The sequence below is a fragment of the Artibeus jamaicensis genome, unplaced genomic scaffold (genome assembly GCF_021234435.1).
Source record: "Artibeus jamaicensis isolate MK-2021 breed Jamaican fruit bat unplaced genomic scaffold, CSHL_Jam_final contig_387, whole genome shotgun sequence".
Classification (NCBI taxonomy): Eukaryota; Metazoa; Chordata; class Mammalia; order Chiroptera; family Phyllostomidae; genus Artibeus; species Artibeus jamaicensis.
Genome location: NW_026521812.1, coordinates 7,245,480 through 7,270,616, shown reverse-complemented (window position 1 = coordinate 7,270,616; position 25,137 = coordinate 7,245,480). Strand labels below are relative to the sequence as shown.

Sequence of the window (25,137 nt, the reverse complement as noted above, 5' to 3'; positions counted from 1 at the left end):
GAAGAAAAACAGAAAATTTAAAACTCTGAAGAAATAGTATGTAGAATAAAGTACATACTACAAAATTCAATACGATATGTTAAGTTCACAGAATGTCTACAGGCTGCTCCCTGCCAAGAAGTATACAGTTGCCATGCTGACGTGAAAGTACATGAAGAAAATAAGTGTCCAAAGCTGCATAAATATTTGCTCCCCCATGAGAGTGTGAGAACGTGTGTGTTTCAAGTTGTGATTGATAGGTCTGCTTTTATGCACCACTTTGAACTCTTAGCAGGAACTTTGGAGTGTCCTGAGAATCAGTCTGTCTTTGTATGACAGAAACTCTGTTTTCTTAGAAAACAGTAAAGAATACTGTTTGTATTCTCTTTCTATATAAAGGTGCCTCTGGTTTGGAGAAATCGGAGAACTTAGTAGGAAAACCATATAGCTTCTATGAAATGCTCAGCTATATTTTGAAACTTAGACCACAGTTATTTTTTCATCTTCTGGTTTTGTGTTTCTTTATTGTACAAGGGAAACTCTAGTCTGACCTACTGCTAATATGTATCTGGTGACATGTAGATTCTGGTGAGATTATTGTCTTCTAATGACTTACCTATTAAAAATAAAAGAAATGAAGACACATCTAAAATACTCTGTAATGTATTTAATGGAATGCAATAATTTCTGCATTTTTGAGAGTTTCCCTAGTGAAGCAAGAGGTCTTAAATACTTAATTGAAGTTTTATTATCTGGTAGGCATCAAACTTCTCTTGTAATTTAATTTAGAGAATTTGAGAACTAAAGATATTAAATAATAGAGTGTACATATGTTTAGTTTTCAAAATATGTTAATACTGCTTCGTATCTCAAAATAACACATAAAATAAACAGGAAAATCATTGAAATGTTTACAGTAAAGATGATGATTTTAAAGCTCATCTGCTTCAGAATAACACTAATCCCCTTTCTAATCTTAGTCCATATATTTACTGTGTGACTCTGGGTAAATTCAATTCATTATGAAGTATAAATTGTGTTATGTCTAATAGAGAATAAAAATATCTACATTGAAGAGTTTTTATATGAAATTTATGAGAGGAGCTAGGTAAAACACAGTCTTCACATTCTCTAGCAGGCTTATAGAATTTAAACATTATCCTGCTTCCTCTCCTAATTAACCTAGGAATTCAGCAAATTCAAATACGTTTGTTAATTTGAGTCTAAGTGCTTGTGTAGAAAATGCTATTGTTTCTTAAACACAAAAATATACTACCATTATTAATACGACAAAGCAAACAAAGTAAAACTTTGCTAAAATGCCATTTTTACCATTGGATTGGCACAGTTCCAAACGTTTGATAACATTATTGGTGAGGATTTAAGGAAAACAAGTATTTTCCTTTACTGGTAGTGGTATGTACAAAATCTTAAAGGTTAATTTCCCAATATCTATTTAAATTACAGATGCATATACATTTTGACACAGCAGTTCTATCTCTGGAAATTTATTCACCAGGTAATTCTGCATGTGTAGGATATATCTAAGCACATCGTTATTCATTGAAACAATGTTTATAGTGGAAAAATATTAAAAATAGACATTCATCAATAGTGATTGTTCATAGACATATTAATAATTATAATGAAGAAGCCAAACACTCTTCCATGTGCTATATATATATTTAATCCTCAAAACAATTCTCATACATACAGCCTTATGAGGTTTATTATTGGTGTTACATTTATTTTAAAGATGAAATAATGAAAAGCATTAAAAGATTACATAATGTGCTCAAGGTTAAAAAGTTGGTAGGTTGAATAACAACAAAGTAATTTAAATTTTAAAAAAAGTTGGTAGGTAGTGAAACCAGGTTTTAACCTCACTGTCTAGCACTTGAGTCAATGTTTAATATCTTTGATGGCTGCTGATAGTGCTTGGGGGTGTGGTGTCGGGTGGGGGGAGAGAGAGACTCCGTGGGGAGTATTTGAAAACATAAATATGAATAAAAAATGTATCTCAAAATCACTGAAGGAACAGTGTGACTCTGAACATTCAACCTCTTAGAGCCTCAATCTCTTTTTCTTCTCAGCAGAAAAGTTTTATTCCTTATTAAGACAATCAGTTTAAACCACATCCAAGGCCTTGGCTCACAGACACAAACCAAAGTAGCTAGTTAAAGCCCTAGATATTGGCTGGTGTTTGGGTGTGGTTGAGGGTGAGTACAGCTACAAAACCAAATGAGAACAGCCATTTCCAACAAGAACTGAAGCATTTTAAGAAGAGGGGTGGAAAAATTTAGTACCTCCAGACAGGGCATTGGGTGGCCGTGCAGAGAGCCACGGCAGAGAAGCAGACTTTTGTTTGCTCACACTCCTGCAGCAACTGGTCCTGTGCAGTGGTGCTGTGGTTCACTGGGAAAGGCATCCCTCCAATATGTTCATAGAGGTGCCCATCCACACTGTTACACAGAATAAAATGGAAGTTCACTTTGTCATCTACTCGATAGTGACCTTCCTGTGCTGCAGCATCATGGGCTGCCAGAATGGCCTCATTCTTTTCAAAGCATTTTGCTCTGTCTTCAGGAGACAACTTCTCCACTTCACAAAGAAACTGTTTCAGGACTGACTCATCCTCAGATTCCATTTTGTCCTGATTATTGACCACTGCATGTGTAAGCCCGATGATACCACAGGAGTTCCCAATGGTCTGCTTCATGAAGTACACTTTAGGACTGACTTGTTGCCTCTTCAGTTCTTCATCTATTTTTTCTTGAAGGATAGAAACAGCAGCAATTCACAGGCAGGAACCTAACCAAGCTCCGAGCCTCTTCTTGCAGCTTCAGCCTGTCCACAAAGCCTCTGGTGGGCAAACCCCAGCCAGGCCAGCACTTAGTTCTGAATTTTGGGGTTAATCTTCACGGGTTTGAACTGCATCTTCACAAAAGGCAGATGAAATCACAGCCAAGAAGAGAGGAAAAACTTCCCTTTCTTCATCTATACAATATAATAATAAATAATAATAGTAAATGTACATTATATAGTTTTTGTAGATAAAAAATGATGTGGAAAAGTATTATTGAAATTCTCAAGTTTCATACAAATGTTAGCTTGATTATATATGGCTCAGTAATTATCCCCTTAATTTTTGAAACCTACTATATTTTCATATTATCTATATCTCACTATTTTAAAAGTGGTATTTTTTGTTTTCAAACTTTCAACGTCCAGATTATAGGGATTTGCTGCAATGAATGACATGGCAGTGAGAGAATCTTGCTCTGTGTGGTTACAAATTTTTGGAGACTAATTTATATGATGGCAACAATAGCAAGTGTAGTGGTAGCAGCTAACCTTCATTTTTACATTTATACAGTGTCAAGCACTGTTTTAGATTATTTCATTGAATTTTCACAGGAACTCAATAGGTATTTATTGCTATATTATCTCCATTTTCCAGATGAAATTTTGAGATGAAGAGAAAGTAATTTACTCTACTTACACACAGCCAATAAGAAGCAAAGCTGACTGTTTTCTTCCCAGAAATCTATCAGCAGAAGCTATAGTCTTTCCCACTACGCCATTCTGTTTCTCTGAATTTGTCTATAGAAGTAGTTTTATCTTAATGAATGTGCTGTTCTGTCCTATAAATGCCTCATCTCTAACATCACAGATTAGGCAGCAGGTATGTAGAAAGCTAATTACTATTCTGGCACTCAACAATAGACATTGCAAAGAGTTACCCTTATGTTAAATTAACCAACTATTAGTAAATTTGTTCCAAAGCTTGGCATTGTGGCATTGAAGTTGTCCAGTGATACCAGATCTTGTCCATCCTCTTAGCAGATGTAGGCATTCCTCCCCATCATCTCAGACAGATGGACTTCTACTCATATATATTTAGGGGATTAGAGATTCCCTGAGTCAGCACATTCTACTATCAATAGTTCCAGATATCAGAAGTTAATTCTTACAGAGGATCAAAAGACATTCATTTCCTCCCTTCCACTCCATATAGGTTCTATTTTAGTGCTACAAACAGCAAATTTTCTTTCTATTATATGTGATAGGCCTTCAGATATTTGAAGAAAACAATCATGTTTTCCCTAAGTCTTTTCCTTTTAAAGTTAAATATTTCCATGATCTTTCCAAACCTCTCACTCAGCTTTTACAACTGTCAACATTCTGGTCCCACCTCTTTGTGTGAACTCTAATGTGTCAACTCCTGTCTTAAGTGGTGGTGTCAAGTTCTGAGTGTAGTGGGATCGTTGCTTCCTTTTATAAGTATGCCAGGTGTCTTCTTAATGCAGAGAGTATGTTGCTTGCCACTATATCAGAACACACTGAAAATATATTTACAATGTAAAAAATATGTATTAATGGGCGCTGGAATTCACACTGCTATTCCAATGTATAGAAGGTGGCAAAAAGTAATGACATATACCCAAATTTTCTTGTATATAATATGTACCCACATTTTTGGCCCAAACTTTCAGGGAAAAATTGTTTATTTTAATTTTTAATTCAATTTATTTATGTATTTATATTTAGAAACAAAACCAATTATTATATTGTAGGGTATTATTTTGCATATGGATATTATTAGTTTTCTACCATTATGCTTTTAACATATAAGCATAAATAACAGAATTAAAAACATTTATATAGATATGAAGTCAGTACTATATATGTATAATGTGCACCCTTACTTTCCCTTCAAAAACTTGACCAAAAAAGTGCACATTGTACACAGCAAAATACAGTAGTTTCTTTATGTGTGTAAATCTCTAAATGACTTAAATATTTTTTTAACATTTTTATCGATTATGCCATTACATTTGTTCTATTCCCCCCATTCCCCTCCACCCTGCACACCCCTCCACCACCATTCTCCCCTTTAGTTCATGAACACTTAAATATTTATTTTTGCTTTTAACTGCAGCTCAAAATTCCAAAATTTTTAAAGTTTCTTATTAAAAAAATATTTATTATTTGCCAGTCAGTAATACAGTAAGTTCCTATAACAAACTCAAATCACCAAAAGGCTCAACTAGATATATTTTTCTTTGTTCTCTTTTTAGAACTGATGAAGACAAGAATAGAGAAACCAATAAAGACCTAATTCAATAACAACCACAAAGCATCTTACAGGGGTAGTGCAAATCTGTTCTAGGTTTTTATGCCTTCTCCATCTGTAATTCATTGAAATACTATGTAGTGTTGAATATGATTAAAATTCAGCAGGTATTTATGTAGAATGTACTCTCTGTAAGTTGCCTGTGCAAAGTACTGTAGGGAAACATTCCAACATGAACAAGATCTGAATTCTGCCATCACTGGGATCTCTTCCAGAAACTCTTAGACTTTCAAGTGCATTTAGAATTTTGAAATAAATCTTATTATGATTAGTTTTGTGTAAAGTGTGTATGGTGCTTTAAGTTTGCAAATGATCCTTACCAAAACAGTATAACTTACAACATTTGTGGAATACAGACTATGTGCTAGGTACTAGATGAGGAATTTTATGTGTATTCTCATTTCATCCTCAGAACAAACTTCTGAGAGAGGTGTAATTTAGCTCATTTTAGTGAACATTGACTCAGGCTCTGAAAACATAAATAACTTTCCCAAGGACCATAGAGCATTGAAAGGCAGAAACAATCCAAATTCAGGTCAAGAAAATCTCCAGATATGAGCTTGATCTTTTGTGTGGATTATATTTCTTATATTAATAGGCCTGTCAGAAAACTAACACAACTCTATCTGCTCATTATGGAAGAATTTATTGGGTTGTTGATGCTCTTCTGGGGTGTAACTTAGTTTTCATTGCATGTCTGGGAACTTTTTCCTCTGAAATTGACAACCAGCTTCTACTGCTGTAGTCACGACTCACCTGCAGAGTTCACAAATGAGGGAAGAGAGAAAAGGGAATAGTGGTAAGTCAATTTAGCATCCAATCAAAATAGTATTGCAAGACTGGTGTTCTGTCTGCAGCTTTTGTGGGAAATAGTTGGCTGCTATTTCAAAATAACCTTTATCTAAATAATGTAACCTCATTTAAACATACAGGTTTTCTGGCCATATTCAGTGTCCTTAAGTGTTTTATCATTGAGAATTGCCTATGGACAAGATGAGAACTCTGTTTTTTAATACTCTTTCCCCTGATCTTGCAGGAAGAATAGAAAAGGCTACGTACTAGCTGCATTCTACCACAAGTAATAAATATCTTTCTAAGACAAAAGAGTGAGGCAATGAGAGAAAGGCTAACTAAAATTTTTTTTCAAGTAGAAAATAACAACGATGGTGTCCTTTTTCACAGTGTTTTCATAAATTTCACACAAGTATTATATATTTTGTTTTTATTTATTTTTAATTTGTGTGAAAGTAGTGTGTTTCTCCTTAAGTTAATGGAACTTAGATTAAAACATGTTCTGTTATTTTAATCAGCATCAATATGATACATCCTGTAAGTGTAGTTTTCTGTTTTCTTGGCAGAGAACCTAAAAAAAATAAGACTGGGTCAATAAGAAACATGTATATATAACATCATAAATTATTATTCAATTAGACCAATGTTTATTACATGTATTTTTGTGCTGAATACTTACACATAAATTAATGCAAACCACAGCAAAAGTACTAATGGAACGTTCCATCTAAACATAAGTAAGTAAACAGAAGAGAAACAGCTGTTGCAAAGACCCTGTTTTTGAGTCTGGGCTTCATAACAGATAGCAGTTTGGAGAATTTTGGCTGCTACCATTTACTGACATCTGTTCAGATTGTACTATTTCCACTCAATACTTGATCAGCACATGCACAGTGTAGCACGTAGTTCTCTAAGCCAGAAGATGTACATCAACACCAACTCCTAATTTATTGTATGGTACGTTGTACTTCTAAGCTCTTTATCATCTTTTGTTTAGCAAATCTATTCATGGGGTGTTTATATGTGTAAGTGTCCACAAATGAATCTAATTATTTGTAGAAAATACATGAAACAGGAAAAAATAATTTGTTGTATTTTAAAATTCCATCTGTCTACCTCTGGACCACTTATTTGTGAGAAGCCCTTATTATCTGGTTTTCAAACAACGAAAAACTGTCTTACCTGATCAATCCCCTATAATCCCATTTGCTTTGGATCATAAAAGCAAAAGGATTATGTAAGCATAGGGAGAGAATAATTGGCCCCTACCTTGTTACACAGGGGACAGAAAACTTATACTGAAACCTTTATCTTGGTATCATTTGAGTGAATAAACTATGAATTTAAAAATTATATAAGAAACTCATATTGTCTTCTCAATTCCCCTAGATATGTCTCTCACGATTATCTTTGTTTTCATTCTGCCATTCAAAACACTGTAATGGGTATCTCTTGGCATTTTCAGTAAGAAACATTGTTTATAAATATTGTGTAGAAGGAAGGTTGTAAGGATTTGAAAAGTCATGGTGAAAGCTGGGAAGAATAAATGAGATTGAGAAATTTCATTAGCAGTGGGAGGTCTGGGCTGCAGGGACACTGGTTGATCAGTGGGTGTTGTACTGAGGGACTGTCTCTGGTGGGCTGCCACAGAACTCTGTCCTTGGACCTGTCACATTGATAATTTTCATCATTACTTTGGATATTCATGAAATTCAAATGATGCAGCATACAAAGGAATGCAATGTAATCTCACCAGGTTAGAAGTGGCCAAGTCTAAAAGGAAAAAAGTCCCAAAGTCAGGCCTTTCCTCAAATTAGTTCTAATTATCACATGTGTAAAGTGAACATTGTTATTATTGCAAAATAAATACTGTTAAAACTCTACTTTGAATGTCAAAAAGAAAAAGAAAGGTGAGGCAGGAGGGATGGAGAAAAGAAAGAAAAAATAAGTAGAAGGAAGGAAGAGAAAGCAGGCAGAGAGGAAGAAAAGAAAGAAGGGAAGAGTGAAAGTGGCAAGCAGTGGACTTCTTTAAGATTTTTTCCTTTGCATTCCTGTACTATATAACAGGGCCTCTTGACTTCCAAACCAACCTTTCTAGAATGCATAGTCTCTGTTTGACACCTACAATGTCCAGTTCATTTTCCATGCATGAAACCTGAAATGGAATACTGTTTTTATGTTAAAAGACAGTTCCATGAATAGATGTATTAATAAACACTTATGTGGGAGGGACACCTTTTCGGAGTTTAAGCCTCTGGGTCTTTGGAATCTAGACAGTGAATCACTTGTTCTGTTTGTGCTGCTGAATTGAAATTGACAGATATGTTTCATTTACTCTGTTCAATATTACGAAGCCTTTTCCTCATTTGATTTTAGTATATTCCCCCTGAAATATTTACTCCAGTAAGCAAAAGCAAATATTAGGTTTTACATCCCATTTAGTGGAGTAAGAGTAATGATGTCCTGACATCAGAGAACCAAATACTCCAGCTTATTTTTATTAAAATAATTTTCCCAGGTATATTTTCCTCCATAAATCACCTATCCCTCCCCTTCAATTCATGTTTCTCAAGATTGCAAGAAAACAAGAGACTACAGCACAAATAGCTCATGCCTAAATACTTTCCTAACTACTTTAGTTTTATGAATTACCTTTAGCCTTTTTCCACTCATGAGGGAAAACTTTTCTGCCTCATTAAATCTTTAATGCAATGTGCTGCATGCATGCTACATTATTATGTGTGACATAAGGTTGTATATTTCAGAGTAACTGTAATGTTACTTGCAAACCAGCTGTTTCTTTGCCCTGCAGGTAGAACTAAACAGGTATGCACAGGAAACAACTACTAGTGTTGCTCTTTTTCTTAATGGAGTAAATTTGAGGATCAGGAGAGTGAATGGTTTAGCACTGAACCATCTCCAGGGATGAATGGGTGCTGCTACTTTCCCTGCAGGGTCTTCTCAGTTTGATCTGAATCTTGCTGTAAAGAATTTCATTTAATATAAGGAGAAGAGTAAAAGGCTAGGTCCTTGGGGACCCTTCTAGGATGAACTATTCTCATTAAATGCACTTTCTCTTTGTATTAAAAAGGAATACAACTCTCATCTCTGGTAAATATAGTCTTATCTATCCAGTAAGTGTAAGGATTGCCTCAGAGTGAACTGGAAAGGCACTTAGTTCAACTTGGGGAAGACCATATTTCTCCAGCCTGTAGAATGATGACAGTTTAGTTTCTAAATAGCAGAAGAAAATGAAATGTTCTATTCGTTGTACATGCAGTGCTCTGTAAAACTGCAGTAATCAATGTTGTCCACAAAATGGACTAATTCGAAAATCCCAAAGATAATATTAATAAATTGAATCTACAAAGTCTAAAATTGTGGAAAATTAGTTGTTCACACTACCCATAACTTTCTGGTGTCATGTGATATATTGTTAGACTTCTTCAGTGGTACTAGATAAGCTGGTTTATACAGACCTCTACCTGTTCTAGAATTCGTTAGCTCTCATATTTGTTGTGGTTGCCACTGACTCCTTAGTAGACTTTGGGAATATTACTGAAAAACCTTTTTCCCCCTCAGTTTTATGACCAGTGGGATATCAGCCAGGCAAAAAAAAAAAAAAAAGAAGAAGAAGAAGAAAGAAGAAAGAAAGAAAAGCATTTGAATAGTCAGAGTGCTATAGGAATGAGAATTTCAGCAGGGATATTAGTTTAAGCAAACCTAACCAGCAGAATAGACAGACATACGAAGAGGCTAGATTGGAAGTTTCCATGCTTCCTCAGTTCATGGCATGCTTTGTGTCTCCATATTTTTGTCACAGTGCCATCTAAAGCAACTGAAATATGCCACTGTACTTAGGGTCAAACAATGTGATAAATGTTTCTGTTTAGTAACTTATTTATCATTTAAAAGGTAACACAGCCCTGACTAGTGTGGCTCAGTTGGTTGGTTATTGTCCCATGAAGCAAATGGTCACCACTTTGATTCCCAGTGGGGCACTTGCCTGGGTTGTGATTTCAATCCCTGGCAGAGACACATGTAAGAGGTAACTGATTAGTGTTTTTCTCCCTTCCTTTTTCTTTCCCTTCCCCTCTCTCTAAAACTAAGTAAATAAAATATTTAAGAAAAGATAATGCACATAAATTCAGACAGTATAACAATTTCTTTTCTTCATAAATAACCTCAATTGCTTACTAATGGGATATATTTGCCAGCTGGCTTTTTATCACAGCAGCCACTGAAAACTTTGCTTAACAAAAGGTACAGCATTGCTGGAAATTAAAGTAAACTAAAACAGCTCAAAATGCTAACGACATTCTTAAAGGAGTATAGCACTATCTAAGGTTAAAATTGAGAGCTAGCTTGAGTTGGTTGTTTGGTATGTTTTCTTCAGACATTTATGGATCCCACAGAGCCTTTGTGAGTTCACTGTAGTGCCCTGGGCACCTCTGCACAGAGTTTCTGAACAGGGCTACCCAGATCCTAGAGAGTGTTTAAGTGCACAGAGTGTTGAATGGTGTTATAGATCCCAGACTACTGGAGGGTCTTCATTAGGAAAGTACAGGAACAGAAGTAATAGATAAAACTTTCCCCAACAAGGAGACTGAAGTCAGAGAATTGAGTTCAGATGCTTGATGGGGACCTAGTGAGTGTGATGTGGCAAAGGGAATAGAAAGTTAGCCAAGAAGAATTTCAGGAGAATAGGATTGAGGCAGTAATCCGATATAAATAACAAAGTGAAAATAATATTGTATTGCACCTACAGTTTCCCATCTAAAATAGAGAAATAAAGCAATTGGCTTGAGCAAATCATGGGAGCTGGGAAAATAATCAAGTTTGTTTCCCAGGAAGATCCAAATAATGAGATTAACTATGGGTACCTTGAGTGTTTGAGACATTATTGAACAATCACTCAATATAGGACTGTTAAAGGCTGAATTGTACCTATCCATAAATTTCTATGTTAAATTCCTAACCCCTAGAACCTCAGAATGTGACTGTATTTGGAGAAAGGCTCTTTAAAGTAGAAATTCAGTTAAAATGAGATAGATAGGATTGTCTGTAATTCAACATTACCAGTGTCTTTTTAAGAAGAGGAAATTAAGGCACAAATACAGAGGAAGTCCACATAAAGACATAAGGCAAAGATGGCCATCTATATGCTAATGTGAGAGGCCTCAGAAGAAACCTACCCTGCTGATACGTGGATTTCAGATTTCTGTAGTTGAAGCCCCCCAGTCCCTGGTACTTGCTATGGAAAAATAAACAATATAGGGACACAGCACAGATAGAAGATAGGGATTGAAGAACCAGCTATAAACAAATATAAATGTAGTTCAATCGATGATAGGAATGGAAAAATCAATGAGAAAGAATAAGTAAAATGGAGTAAGAGTCTTGGAGACATCTGTACAATGAATGAACAATAAGAAAAAAATGTATTTATAGAGATAAAGGTATGACCAGGCTGAAGGATAGTTTAGTGCAATAGAAGACAAAGAAGCCAAGAATCTTTAGAACTATTACATGTCATATAAAGATTAAGAATAAAGCTGAATGAAAGGTTTATTAGTGGTTGCTGGATAAAGCTGATAAATGACCTTTCAATGAGCACTTTAATGGAGCACTAGGTGTGAAAGACAGAATGCAAATAAGAAAGGGAGAATGGGTAGGAATGAAGACAATGAGTGTTAATAGCCCCATTACAGAGTTTGACAGTAACACATACATAACAGTAGATAATACTTAGAGGAGACAATAAAGTCTATTGATGATTGTCAGCACTGTGCACATTTGATTTGATGGAGTGATTGAAGATTAGGATATTTGAAGGGACTACAGGAGAGTGGGGAAGCAAGGACATGGAAGAGTCCAGCAAAGCTGGTAATTCAGAGATGGAGCAGCAGCTAGATGAAGAAGAAGCAGAGAATTCTTCATCCATACCTATACAAAAGGAAAATTCATACTCTGAATATTCTCCAACTTTTTCTTCCCAAAACACCATCCCTCAGAAAAGAAGCGCTGTCTTATAACTGACTTGTTACAAAGACTTTCATGCAACAGTTATGTCCTCTTTGGGGAAGACGTTAGCTGAAAACACCACCAGGAAATACTTGGTTTAAAAGATTTTTGGAATTAAAGAGAATATAGAGACAAAGGAATTTAACAGAGTAAGTAATTATTCCTAGGGATACAGCTTCTGAGTTGTAGGGTAATATCTTAAACAATCATATTAAAATATTACTTAAGTCTTTGACTAAGTAGTTATATAGTTGATTATAAATATAATTTTTATAAGAATTGTAATAATGTGATTATTACATTATTCTTATATTTATAAGAGTTGTAATAATGTGATTATTACAGTGATTCTAATAATATAGAAATGTGTACTTGTGGCTTGAGGAAAGAAATCTGAGAATAGTATGCATCTTTTGAAAACTGTTTTTCACATGCCTTAGGTAGAAGTAAAATGAATTCACTTATAAATATTGGTAGATGGTACAAAAACTGTTCTAGTAACGCCAAAACACAGGTGTCAGAGATGCATGAAAGAGTGGGTGGAAAAGTACTTTATGAAATATGAGTGAAAAAACAATTTTAAATTTTTGTTTTTGTTATTATTATAAATCCTCAGTATAATAGGTTGAATTAATCTTACTACTTAGTTTATGTTTTATATTATCATCAATTCACATAAGGCCCCTTTCTTTTTTGATATAGTTATTTGTTCCTTTTTCTAAATTTCAACCTCATTCTTTTCCCATAGTATACTATTTTATATACTATATGATTTTTATAAGCATTATAAGTGCATATGGAAACAACAGTAATGAAGTAAATATTGTAACAAATCAAATACTTTTCTATTTCATCTAAAGTTTTAAAAGCTTGGAGACTGAAATTACAGTGTGGCTTTTTATTGGCAAAATGGGAATTGCCTTCAGTTACCTTTAATTCTAAGGGCTTTGGGGGGGGAATATGTATGGTAATTTCTTAAATTAAGTATGAGAATTAAAGTGGATTTTTTTTCTCTTTTGGGAGGTAGTGGAGGCCATATTCCAGAAAAATAAAAATTGTGATCCAAATTTGTATTAATTGAAACATATTTGGAAACCCAAATATTTTGCAGCATTATAGATTTATGTCCAATATCCTTTCCAAACTCAATCCCTACCTTCTGCTAAATATTTTTGTTAAATTACAAAATTCTAAATACTTCAGTCCTCTTTGAAATATATGAAGTACGCTTTTTTATGCTGCCTTTCTAGACACCTCTCATTGAGAAAATACCTGACTAACTTTAACAAGCATGCTCTGTGGTACTTTGGATGCTTATCTTATTAGAACCAAAAACCTTTTACATAGATTTTCCCCTCATTACTCACAGTAATACCAAGTGTTTTGGTCTAGGCTGATATTTATTATTTTATACATGAGAAGACATTAGAGTAAGGCTATTTCTTAGGGGAGTCAGGGGAATAAATGTTTTCTGAATTTTAGTTTCTTATAGAGCTCCATCCACATAATGAGCACTTGGAAGACATTTCAGAGCGTCAATTTAAAAACCCTGTTTAATCAGTCAGAGTGAGCTATGGCGGGATTCCCTGCGGAACAACTTCGGGAGGAATCGGGTTCCTCCTCCTCCATCCTGTGCCTCCCAGAGAAGTGCTTTGTGGTCAGGCTGCGCCCTGTGAGGCCACATAGAGCCCAAGGCTGCAAGGCTGGTCTCTGCTTGTCAGCGTGGAGGGAACAGCAGAATACAAATCGTCAGCTTTGTTTTATAAATATCTTTATTTACAGTGCTGGCGTGGAATTTTTTTTAAAAAGGAGTATAGGATTTGCATTGAATCTGTCACTCAAACTCCAATGTTGATTCCTGTCCTATAAATGATCTTGCTTTCCTATTTTTTTTTTCTACAAGGTGACTGTCAATGTCGGGCAATGTAAACCTCAAGTATCCTTTGTATGAGGCTTAGCATGCGTGTTGGAAGGGAAGACATTTGTTTAATGAAAAGGGGTGATAGCATTCATTCAAGCTCAGCATAATTGATTGCACACCAGAAAATGTATTTTCTTTGGGAGTTTTGAATGCATTTATCATAATGTAAAATTTGATGCTATTCTTTTACTTCTTTGACCAACAGAATTTCTCAGCTTAGCTTATAGTCTATGTAAAGTGCCTGTCAAGTGGAATGATGTCTTTGGTGAAAGCATTTAGATGCACAGAAAGTGAGTGACCCTCAGGGATGGCTAGACGTCTCCCAATTTTGACAAAAATCCTTTTCTGTCTGGAAATTGTAAAGCTCAAGCTATAGACCAGGAAAATGACAGAAAAGGCTATGTTTGGTTTCATGGAACTTAACCTATTTCTGCAAGTCTGCAATTCTGGGGAAAATAATACCTGAACTGATATTTGTGTCAGGCTTACTGTTGATTGCTAAGGTTTATATATAAAGGTTACTCTTAAAGAAATGTCTATCATTCTTACCCTGCACTCTTGGGGTTTCTGCATTTTCTGAATTCTGCCCTCTAGAACAATAAAATGATTTAAAAATTATAAGTAACATGTGATTTAATAGCCCATCTCCTGTCTTGTAATGATTACATATCTCCTCTCTGGTAGCTCACCGCAGTTGGAGGACAATTAACATTTACTGTATCGTACGACCTTGAAGAGGAGAAAGAAGAAGTAGAAGAAGAGGAAGAAACAGAACACTTACTCCAGTTGATGGTTATCTTAGAGGTAGAGTATGAAGAAGGCCATTTATGCTCAACTGTTTTACATTATTATTTGAGGTTATTCCTTACTTGGTTGATTTGCTGTTAATTTATATAATATGATAGAAAAATATTATATCTTGGAAATTTGTTCCTATGCCAGTAGGAACAAATCTTACTTTTCACTCTTAGACATATCTAGAAAACTGAGTATAGTCATTGGATTTCAGTGATAAAGAAGACCTTCAGGCCAGACTTGGACTTTGAATTAAAAACATAATGACTGTGTTCCCAAGAATATAAATATAATGAAAGTGTTTAGGCAAATGCTGATTCACATAGTTGTGTTATTTTCCATCTCCAATTGCTTCCAAGTAGAATGTGTCTACTTCATTTATATGAGTCAGAAGTAAGTGAAAAAGAAAACTTGTTTATTTAGATGTAGTTAAATTTTAACTTCAAAATTCATAATTTAGGGAAGAAAAACATGGGAGAAGCTGTTGTCTGGATTTGAAGGGCCATAGGCAATTCTGAAAGGCTGGAAGCTTAAAGTTACCTTAGAGGTCCTCTCCCGTCCTTTCTCACACCCCTCCCTCCAACACTCACACCCAGTCAAAGGCACACACTTGCACACACATTTATGAGCCCAGATAGGTCAATGTTGGTTGAGCTCCAGGCTCTATTGTTCTTAATGGGACCTTCCATGCATGTGAATCAATGACAACAATTTTCCTCCAAAATGAATATTTACAATATTACATGAAGTGGATGTATATGTGTCTATGAAAGTAGCAGTATACCTTAGAATGCCTTTAAGATAAAAGGGTTCTCTAAATGTAAAATGTTAAGAAATTACATGTCATTAATATGGATGAACTAAGATAAGAAGGATAATCTAAATGTCATAGATCAATCAAGATATTTCCTATTATGATACCATAATCCTGTGCAGAGTTTTCTCTTGTTTTTTTTCAATGTAGAAAAGTCCTTCAAAACAATAACTTAATACTCTATTCAAAGTTTTCTTCCCTATTTTCTTATACAACCCTATTTATCATAAAATAATATATTTGAAATATACAATTGTTGTGCACTGATATAAAATCAAAGTATTTGTAATTATATCTGTGTACGAGTTTCCATGTATCTGTTATTTTAATTGATGGTGGAAGTAAGGTCATGTATAACCAAGAAGCTTATCCTTTGTAATGTAGCTGGTTAAGGCTATGATTTAAATTGCCTTTCTTGCCTTTCATTTGTGTATCACAAACATGCTGAATGACAGGGAAAACCAACCTGAAACTAAAAACCAATTCTCAAGAAGTGGAGAATTCAACTATGGACACTTTTTATGGTTTTTACCCTCTTTTCACAAGTTTACCCTTTGACACTTTCTTTTCCCCTTTAGGGAAATGACTTGAGAATCAGTACAGACGAAGATGAGGTGTATCTGAAACCATCTGAAGACTATGTTGCTGTATCGTTACTCAAAGAAGATTCATTTACCAGACACGGCACAAATTTTCCAGTCAGTAGAAAAGAGTTCATGACAGTACTTGTGGATTTAAAGAGAGTCCTCATACAAATCACAGACAGCCTTGGGGAGGATGCCATCTTCAGGTAAACTCAAGAACTACACCTCCCAGTGTTTATGGACTTACCTTGGCTCAAACGTGCTTGTGTTAGGGTGGCTGTGAAGATCTTGAGTTATTGTCTTCAATTTGTAGATAATAATGGAGGGCTGGGGTTCTAAAAAGTGTTTCTATTAGGGCTTTAAAATTTTAAATACCTAGAATAAATTTGTCTTAGCCCTTTATTAGTATTGGTTATATATTGGCAGTTCTGCCAGAACATGGGATAAAAACAATCCCTAAACTGAGAAATGCTACATTGGAAAATTAAGTCTCCCTTATGATTACTCAGATAACAGGGAATTAAAGAGATACAATTCCAAAATACCCATATTTAGAGAGTTGTGTGTAAAATATTTTCTTCCATTAATTAATTAATGAGTTTCTGACTTAATCATATACAGTTTGTAATGAGATATGTAAGCACCTTCATTTCAATTAGCCCCAAGTCTCCTTATAAAACACTGTAAAACTGTAATGGTTGCATAGTGTAAAAGAAAGAGGAGATTAGGAGCCAGCCAGACTAGGAATTCAGTAAGATCATTGCTGATTGTATGTGTGACCTTTGGCAAGTGTTTGGTCCCTGTGGGAACTTGATTTCTTCAAGTGTGGAGTGGAGATAATGGTGCCTGCCTTTCAAGGTCATGGTGAAAATTACTGTATTTTTGTTATGTATAATGGGAACCCATGTTTTTGGCTCAAACTTTCAGGGGAAAAGTCTTTCATTTTAATTTTTAATTCAATTTATTTATTTATTTATATTTAGAAACAAAATTAATTCTCATATTTCAGTGTATTACTTTGTATATACATATTGTTATTGCTTTCTAGATTTATACTTTTAACACATAAACATAAATAAAAGAATTAAAAGCACTTACATAGACATGAAATTAGTGATGTCCATGTAGTACTTGGGTAGAAAAATAACACACATCCTTATTTTTCCCTCAAAAATTTGGGCAAAAGTGCACATTATACCCAGAAAAATGTAGTATGTGTTCTCCAAATTTTTTTCCTTAAAGAGAGAACTTTCTGACTTGAACCAATGTGCCCATGTCTCACTTACTATAGACTTTTCCCTTTAAAACAATGACATTTGTCTGACAAAATTTAAACTTCACTTGTGTCTGAATGAGCTGTTTCTTTCTCCTTTTCTATTATAATAATGAGTAACCAGCTATCATGTCAACTACCTTTTAAATCATATTAAATTAAATGATTAAATTTGACTCCAAACCAACAATTTGGCCTACCCATTATCAAAGCAATGTCTCCAGTCCTGGTTGATGTACAAGAGGGTGTTTTTTGTTGATGATCCCCCTGCCCCATCATCTGCTTATGTTGCCCATGCCTGGTTTATCTTTCAACTATGTATAATCATCATTGTCATCTCCCAAAGGACGGAACCTCAAGGTCATAAACAGAGCCATTGCCATACCATGTACCTCTTTGCATAAGAAATTCTGCTAGAAGCTGCGTTAAAATGCCATGAAGATGTGAAGCAGCACTTAGGAATTGGTTATGTTTTCCCCCATTTGGTAAATAGAGATTGTCACGATGTTTAAACAGTATAAAGAAATGAGTCCTCTGGCTTTCAAAATGAATGACAACCAAATTGACAAAAACTGGCTAGGAGGCTTATTTATTTTTGTCAGCATTGCTTTTCAGACCAGTTCAGCCAGAGGCCTTTCCCCCTGCTTTATGTCAGATAATTTCAGTGTCTACCCATCTTAAAATCATCAGTTTCATGTGAAGTCTTTTGAAGTTTTCTCACACACAAGTGACATGTTCCCAGAACATGACTATGCGAACTGACCCAGGAGCTAATCCAAGCAGGTGGCTGCATTCTGGTTCAGAAGTAAAAGCCAATGTCAGATGTGAAACCCCTACCCACTTCAGGTTAACTGAAAGTCAGCGTGAATCCTGAGTCAGTAAGCTTGTTACATTTTATTTATCTCTGATCTGCCAACAGATTGACTTATATTTGTATAATTCATTATGTGAATTGATTTCAACTTGTCTTGCACATTAGGCTTCTAGCTGGGTATACAGTTTGTCTGTAAACACAAATAAATTGAGTTATCTCAACAAAAATGCATGTTTAGAGTGATTTAAGTAGGATTTATTTCTGTGATACTTCTCTCAGCAAATGGGCTTAGGTTCCTTCAGTTATGTGGTCACAATGGTCCCCCCTTGTCTACAGGGGATATGGGTCAAGACCACAGTGGATGCCTAAAACCACAGATAGTACCAAACCTTATATACTACGTTCTGTACATACATACCCATGACACAGTTTAATGTATAAAGTAAGTACAGTAAGAGATTAACAAAAAGAACCACTAATCATAGAATAAATAAATTAATATACTATAACAAAAGTTATAAAAGTAGTCCTCTCTCCCTCCACAGTAATTTTTATATTTTTCAATTCGAACCTATTCCATCCGTCTGTGTAACCCTCCTGTCTCAGTTGCCAGGATCACTCCTCTATGTGACTGCGGGGTGGGTATGTATACCGCATGGATGTGCTGGACAAAGGCGTGATTCACATCCCAGGCAGGACAGGGCTAGAGAGTGTGGGACTTCCTCACACCAGTCAGAACAGCATGCAATCTAAAACTTATGAGTTGTTTATTTGGGGAAATTTTCACTTGATATTTTGGACCACAGTTGACCGCAGGTGACGGAAATCTCAGAAACTGAGACCGCGGAAAGGGAAACTGCGAATAAGGGTGAACTACCGTAGGTGGCATTGAATAGTGAAGAGAAAACTGGGTGCAGGTCAGCATTTTGACTTTTGTTCCCAGCTCAGCTTTTTCATCATTTTGGCCGTAAAAGTAGCTTTGCCCTTTTTGGATTTCAGTCTCCTCATCTGTGAAATAAGGGGGATGATTCCTGCCGACCCAAAAGGTTACCACGGGAATGGAACAAAAGGGCTGCAAAAGCACTTTGCTAATGGCAAACCAGCAAGCAAATCTGATGCGTTTTTATCTGCCCTGCATCACTGCAAGGAATAGTATTTCTGCAAATTCCATTAAGACTTAGAGACATCTAGAATAAGGCACATACTAATATTTCTAAAATTGTGTTGGTTTTGCTGTCATTCTTTTCCAGAATTCTCAGAGGCCCATACCAGAAAATTAGTTGATCTCCTTCTCATTGTTCTCTTTCATGAGATGAACATACGTATAAAATTTTTTTTATCTTCTCTCAAGAATGTAAGAAAACTAAACTTAACCTAAGTGTTCATCTTTCTCTTTTTAGTTTCTCCAAACCTTAGATTTAGTAGCATTCTTGATATTTATTGCAAGCAAGGAGCCTATTCAACTTTTCCTTAACACCTATTCAATACAAAACTTTGCAAAAAAGTATATTTTTCTTTTACCTTATAGGAGACCTGAGTACATTCATCAAATTTTCAGTCTTTTTTCAAATATTTTATATCCCTAAGCTTTGAGGGTAGATGTAATCATATGATTTGGTCGGGTTAATGAAATATAACCTGAAGTGATGTATCACCCCCTACCCCACCAAAAAAAAAGCATTGACTTGCTAGTATCAGCCCCTCTGGATCTTAGTGAGCTACCAGAAGATCAACACAGCCTGATATATTGATAGCACATAAGGACCAGCTGCCCTGAACAGTCACTCAGAACTAAAGGAGATTTTGCATGAGCAAACTTTTGTTTACTATTAATCCACTGAGAATTTAGAGTTGTTACCACAGCATAGCTGAGCCATCATAACTTTATTGTGCTGCTCCCATGTACCTTTTCTGCTTTAAAATCAACACAGAATTTTTTAAGGCAAGATGTTTTCACATGACTTTCAGAGTAAATTTGGGGGGCTATTTTTGGTATCAAAAATATTACTCAGTATTTATATAATAAATAATCTAGAAAATTCCATATAAATAAGAGTCTTGATGACTATAGAAATAGTGTCAATATAATATTTTTTGAAATTAATGATGCAGGTGACCACGTGTACAATTTGTGGAAATCATACTGATGAGGACTCTAGGACTTGATATGCATGCGGTTGCTGAGTGCGGACCTGTGGGTAACAGGCTCAGCCGGGATCTAAACCCACCTGTGTTTGTTCCCCGTAATCTTTGCCTCCCAAATCTGTTCTGTAAATATTAGATTCATTCAGTCTGCCAACATTTACTGAGCACCTTCCCTGTGTATCTTTCTAAAGTCTCAATTCCCTCTTCTATAAAATAGCAGAAACAATATTTAACTTTCAAGATTGAAGGCTAAGTAAGAAAACGATGTATCCCAAACACCTGCTATGCTATCCAGCATGTGTTGGGAGGCAACATAAGGTAACACAATGATCACTGGTTTTGGGGTCACCCTTGGGTTTGGATTTGTGCTTCACCATTTGCTACCTCTATTATACAAACAAGGACCTTCTCTGAGACCCAAGTTCTTCATTTGTAAATGTGGACAGGAACACAATTACTATGTTGGGTTCAATGGTCCCTAAATGAAATGTCTGTCAAGCTTACATTATAATGCACAGAAGATAGCAGACACTCAGTGCATAATGATTAATGCAATGTGATAGTTCTAGACTAAGCAAAGGGGATACAAAGATGGATAAATGATCATTGAATTCAAAGAAAGTAAAGTCTGATATGAAAGGCTGACATACATTTACAATAGTGTAATAGTGTAATAGAAGTGTCCATAGTGCACATGGGTAGGACTAGGGTAGGAAGAAATGAATCCTGATATTAACATTTAATATATTTTTGATGAGTGGCTGAAAAGTATCAAATTCTGGCGGTTATTTCTTTGCTTTGATGTGGGATTGAAAAGGCTTGGGGAAAATGTTTAGCTCTTTCTTAGTTGGCCCACTCAGACATTGCCAGGGCCACTGAATGAGTTTACATCCTTAGGAATGGAATAGAAATTATCAGGCTCCTTAAATTCAGTATCTAGTGGAGACCATGCAAGATAGAGACTAAAAAGAGTTCGGAGTCACCATCTTATGTTTTGACAAAACAAAATAGAACAAAGCCACAAAAATCTATGTATCTATGGTGGCTACCCCAAAGTAACATTTATTTAATTAAAATTAAATGAAGGTCAATATTTAAAGAGTGGATAGAAAAAAATATTAATTTACAAAGTTTTAAGATAAAAATCTTATTTCAAAATTTTTTATTTTTAATTTTTAGTGAAGCATAATATATCTAACTTTGGTGGAAAATATGGTAAAACAAAAATATTGAGAACAATCTTTAAGTCAGTACAAGACAATGTTTCTACAATTTGATTACTAGCTTATATATTTATGCATTTTCTCTTCATCTACTAGCCCATCTGTATATCTAAATTGTAATAATAAGGAGAAAGAGCCAGTTAAAACATCTGACTTCGTTGGCAAATTTTTGATAGTTCATGCATCTCTAAACTTTAGTAGTTTATTATTACCAGTGTTATGCATTTAAATGAATGCAGCCTGGTTTCAAGAAAAGAAAATGACCATATTAGAGGAAAAGAACCAAAACCGCAGCCTTCTTCATGAGTAACACTGAAAACTGTTAAGCACATTAAAATCTCATTTAACAAATAGCGGAACCTAATGAACATTGGGATTGCTCAGTGAATGCTAATGTGGGGTATTGCTGGGAAGGATGTTTGCATGATGAAATTTCTCATAGCTCAGAATGGTTTCATAGATTAAAGAGAGGAACATCTGTTATTCAAAGACAAAGGAAATTTGGCTGTTCATTGAATATGTTTCTATTTAGTTTTGTTATATTTTAAATTATTCTTCAAGCACTCAATTACTCATCTTTTTATTTTGTAACTCTCTAATGCTTTCTTTATATTTTGCTTGTCAATTTTATATTGAAAACCCTGGGTCAATGGGCATACCACCCTGAACGTGCCCGATCTTGTCTGAAAACACTGGAACTATAACCATATACAATTGACCAGTCTGCTATTTAGTAGATTGTGATAGTCTTTCATATAATAAATAACTAGTATAGTAATCATGAAATCGCCTAATTCTGAAATTAAAGTGGTCATAAATATAAGTTTTTCATGTGACACTTCATTAATTACAAGCAATTAGGTGTCCTTTGACCTGAAGACCTGATTCTAACATTTTTCAGTATATTTTCTTTGTCCAATCCAATAAGTAAGGTCTTCTATTTATCTCATTTTACTTATCTGAAATGTGGATACTAAGCTTAGTGTATCATTTGTCATGGAGTATGTGACTAGTTTTTAGTAATATAACTACATTCCATTCATTTATGCACTCATTTATTCATGAGTGTATGTATGTACGTTTTTTGTATTGTGTCCACCCATTCATTCATCCATCTGGCCATGTATTCAGCTTTTATCTATCCTTCTGTCTATCCATCAGTCCGACAAAAGTGCACTTAGCATATATGGGGATGATCAAGCTGGATACATAGATGGCATGACAGGATCTCTGCTCTCAAAGAGTAGCTCATAAGCTCATGTAAACATATGCAAAAACTATCATTAGTTTAGTAACTCTTCCAAAGCATTTGTTGTGGTCAGAAAAATTGCTGGATACAGAAATTCCACCCTTCTGTATATACCCAAAAGGATTAAAAACAGGTACTCAAAAAATACTTGTACATGAATGTTTACACTAGTACTGTTATATATTCACAAAATACAGTTTTCCTCAGCCATAAGAAGGAATGAAATATTGATACATGCTAAGACATGGGTGAACCTTCAAAAATTGTTCTAATAGAAGCCAAACACAAAGATAACATATTATATGATTCCATTTGTATAAAATATCCAAAAGAGGGAAACCCAGAAAGCAGACTCAGGCTTACCAGGGGTTGGAGAGTGGCTCAGGGAATGATTGCTTAAATAGGGTTTTCTCTGTGGGTAATGAAGCTGTTCGGAACTAGACAGAGTTAGTGGTTGAACAACATTGTGACTGGACTAAACGACATTTTAAAGGGATTAATTTTATTTTATATGAATATTCACCTCAATTTTTTAAAAAAGAAAGAATTTCTGGTGACACTTCATGTACAAGTTATTTAATGAAAAAATGACCTTTTGGAGATTTTCTAAAAATTCCTATGTAATCTCAACACTGTAAAGTGGTGATTTTTAGTGCTTACCAGTTTCGGACCTTCTGCCAGGTTTTCCAAGCTGTAACCCAGAGAAGAAAGCATTAAAAAATAGTGCTGTGTGAGTTAATCTGTAGCTAAGATAATGTGTTTGTCTTTTAAGGATGCCAACTAGCACTTTAATACTTGGTTATGACATCCAAATGCCTGTTTTCTCAAATTTAAACTAGATTTTATTTTCTACTTCTTGATGTTGTATGGATTCGTACATATCATAATTCAAGATACTATTAAAGGTCCAGGACTGGTAAAGTGGAGGTAATAACAACAGATTTTAGAAAGTTGTTGCTGAAAAGCTTACAGCTCTATTAGAGGGTTGTCTTTTTTTTCTTCTTTTTTTTGATACATTTAATGAGCTTTTTTCTCTGGCTTGATTACAGGGTACACTCCCAAAACTGGCAAGCTTTTTGGTAACAGTGAATTGCCAATCAATAAAAATCTACCACCACTCTGGAGAAAGCAAATAAAAATACATGCCCTAGCAAGAGTCAGTTTCATCTTTCCTACGCTTAAAAGATGGCATGTGATATGATATGGAGATCTAGCAGTCATTTCTAAAAACAGTAATTATCATTGTGCATCAATAGCAGTTACCTAATTGTGTGATCTTCAGTTTAAAATTTATTTTAATTCATTAAAATTATAAGAAAGCTAGTTTGGGGGATACAAATAGTATTCTATCCTATTTCTACTGTCAACGAGAATATAAAATACCTACTAACTAATAATCAACCACATGTGTTATGTCTTACATCAAGAACTTTATTACTTAATTTAATCCTTTAATCAAGCTCATCACATATGGACTCATATAGTCTCTATTACATAGATGATGATATTGAGGACTAGAGAGATTAAGTCATTTCCCCTTGTCTACAGGACTGGGAAATGTCAGAGGCAGGGCATGAATCCTGGCCTGACACCTAAGTTTGTTTTCTTAAAGATGAAGTGTTTAAAAAGGTCTTATATTTTTAAATGAAGAAGAGCCAATACTACACAATAACATTTACTTAAATTGTGAATGTATATCATTTACATAATTTTTGGAAGGGAACACACAGTATATACATAAGTATATTACATATACTTATGTAGTAGCATTTTTCAATTTAGCCAAACTAGCTTTTCCTAAAAGTAATAAGTAATATCAAATCACTCTGCTAAAATCAGACTATAAAGAAGTATTAATAGAATAAAACACATAGACACAGAAAACAATGAGTTTTGAGTTTAAGCTCAAGACAAATTAATTAATTCAACTGAACATTTGAGAATAATTATCTTTTACCTACCAGTGTGCAGATTTATTTTTGAGGAAAAAAACATATAACTGTCTCTCTTTCTGTCTCTCTCTTCTACCATTTCTTCCAAAAGAATGGCCAAGACTAAATATAGTTTTTATGCTTTTTCTCCATGTTTTAATCCTGTGCACCATGCTTTTTCTCTACTTCATTCCTATTGTCTCCTGCTTTTCTGGTTTAAATGTTATCATAAGTCAGTCATATGAATGTTTTATGTTTTAAATATCTTTTCAAACATGTGATTTTAATGATCTCTCTCAAAAAAAAAAAAAAAAACAAATCGAAACACAGCCCCCAAAAAAGAAATGAGCAAGAATAATCTCATATCTTTTCAATGTTAGATGGTGGTAGTAGTCATGAGTACTTTTAAGTAGGCAGACTTCACCTAATATAATGACTGGAGCTTCATATTATGGA

The 25,137-nt window shown here is 34.7% G+C and overlaps 1 protein-coding gene and 1 pseudogene across 5 annotated transcripts in view; one reads left to right on the top strand and one right to left on the bottom strand.

Annotated features, from left to right (window-relative positions):
- The window catches only part of LAMA2 (laminin subunit alpha 2), a 511,376-nt gene that overhangs the window by 265,821 nt on the left and 220,418 nt on the right, over positions 1–25,137 (top strand). For all 5 annotated transcript variants that reach the window (XM_053664793.1, XM_053664792.1, XM_053664790.1 and 2 more), the window contains exons 13-14: positions 14,538–14,657; positions 16,041–16,252. In XM_053664793.1, the coding sequence (XP_053520768.1) occupies positions 14,538–14,657; positions 16,041–16,252 (332 nt within the window). The remainder of the gene's footprint in view (positions 1–14,537; positions 14,658–16,040; positions 16,253–25,137) is intronic.
- On the bottom strand, positions 2,279–2,916 carry LOC119051244 (ubiquitin carboxyl-terminal hydrolase isozyme L1-like; annotated as a pseudogene).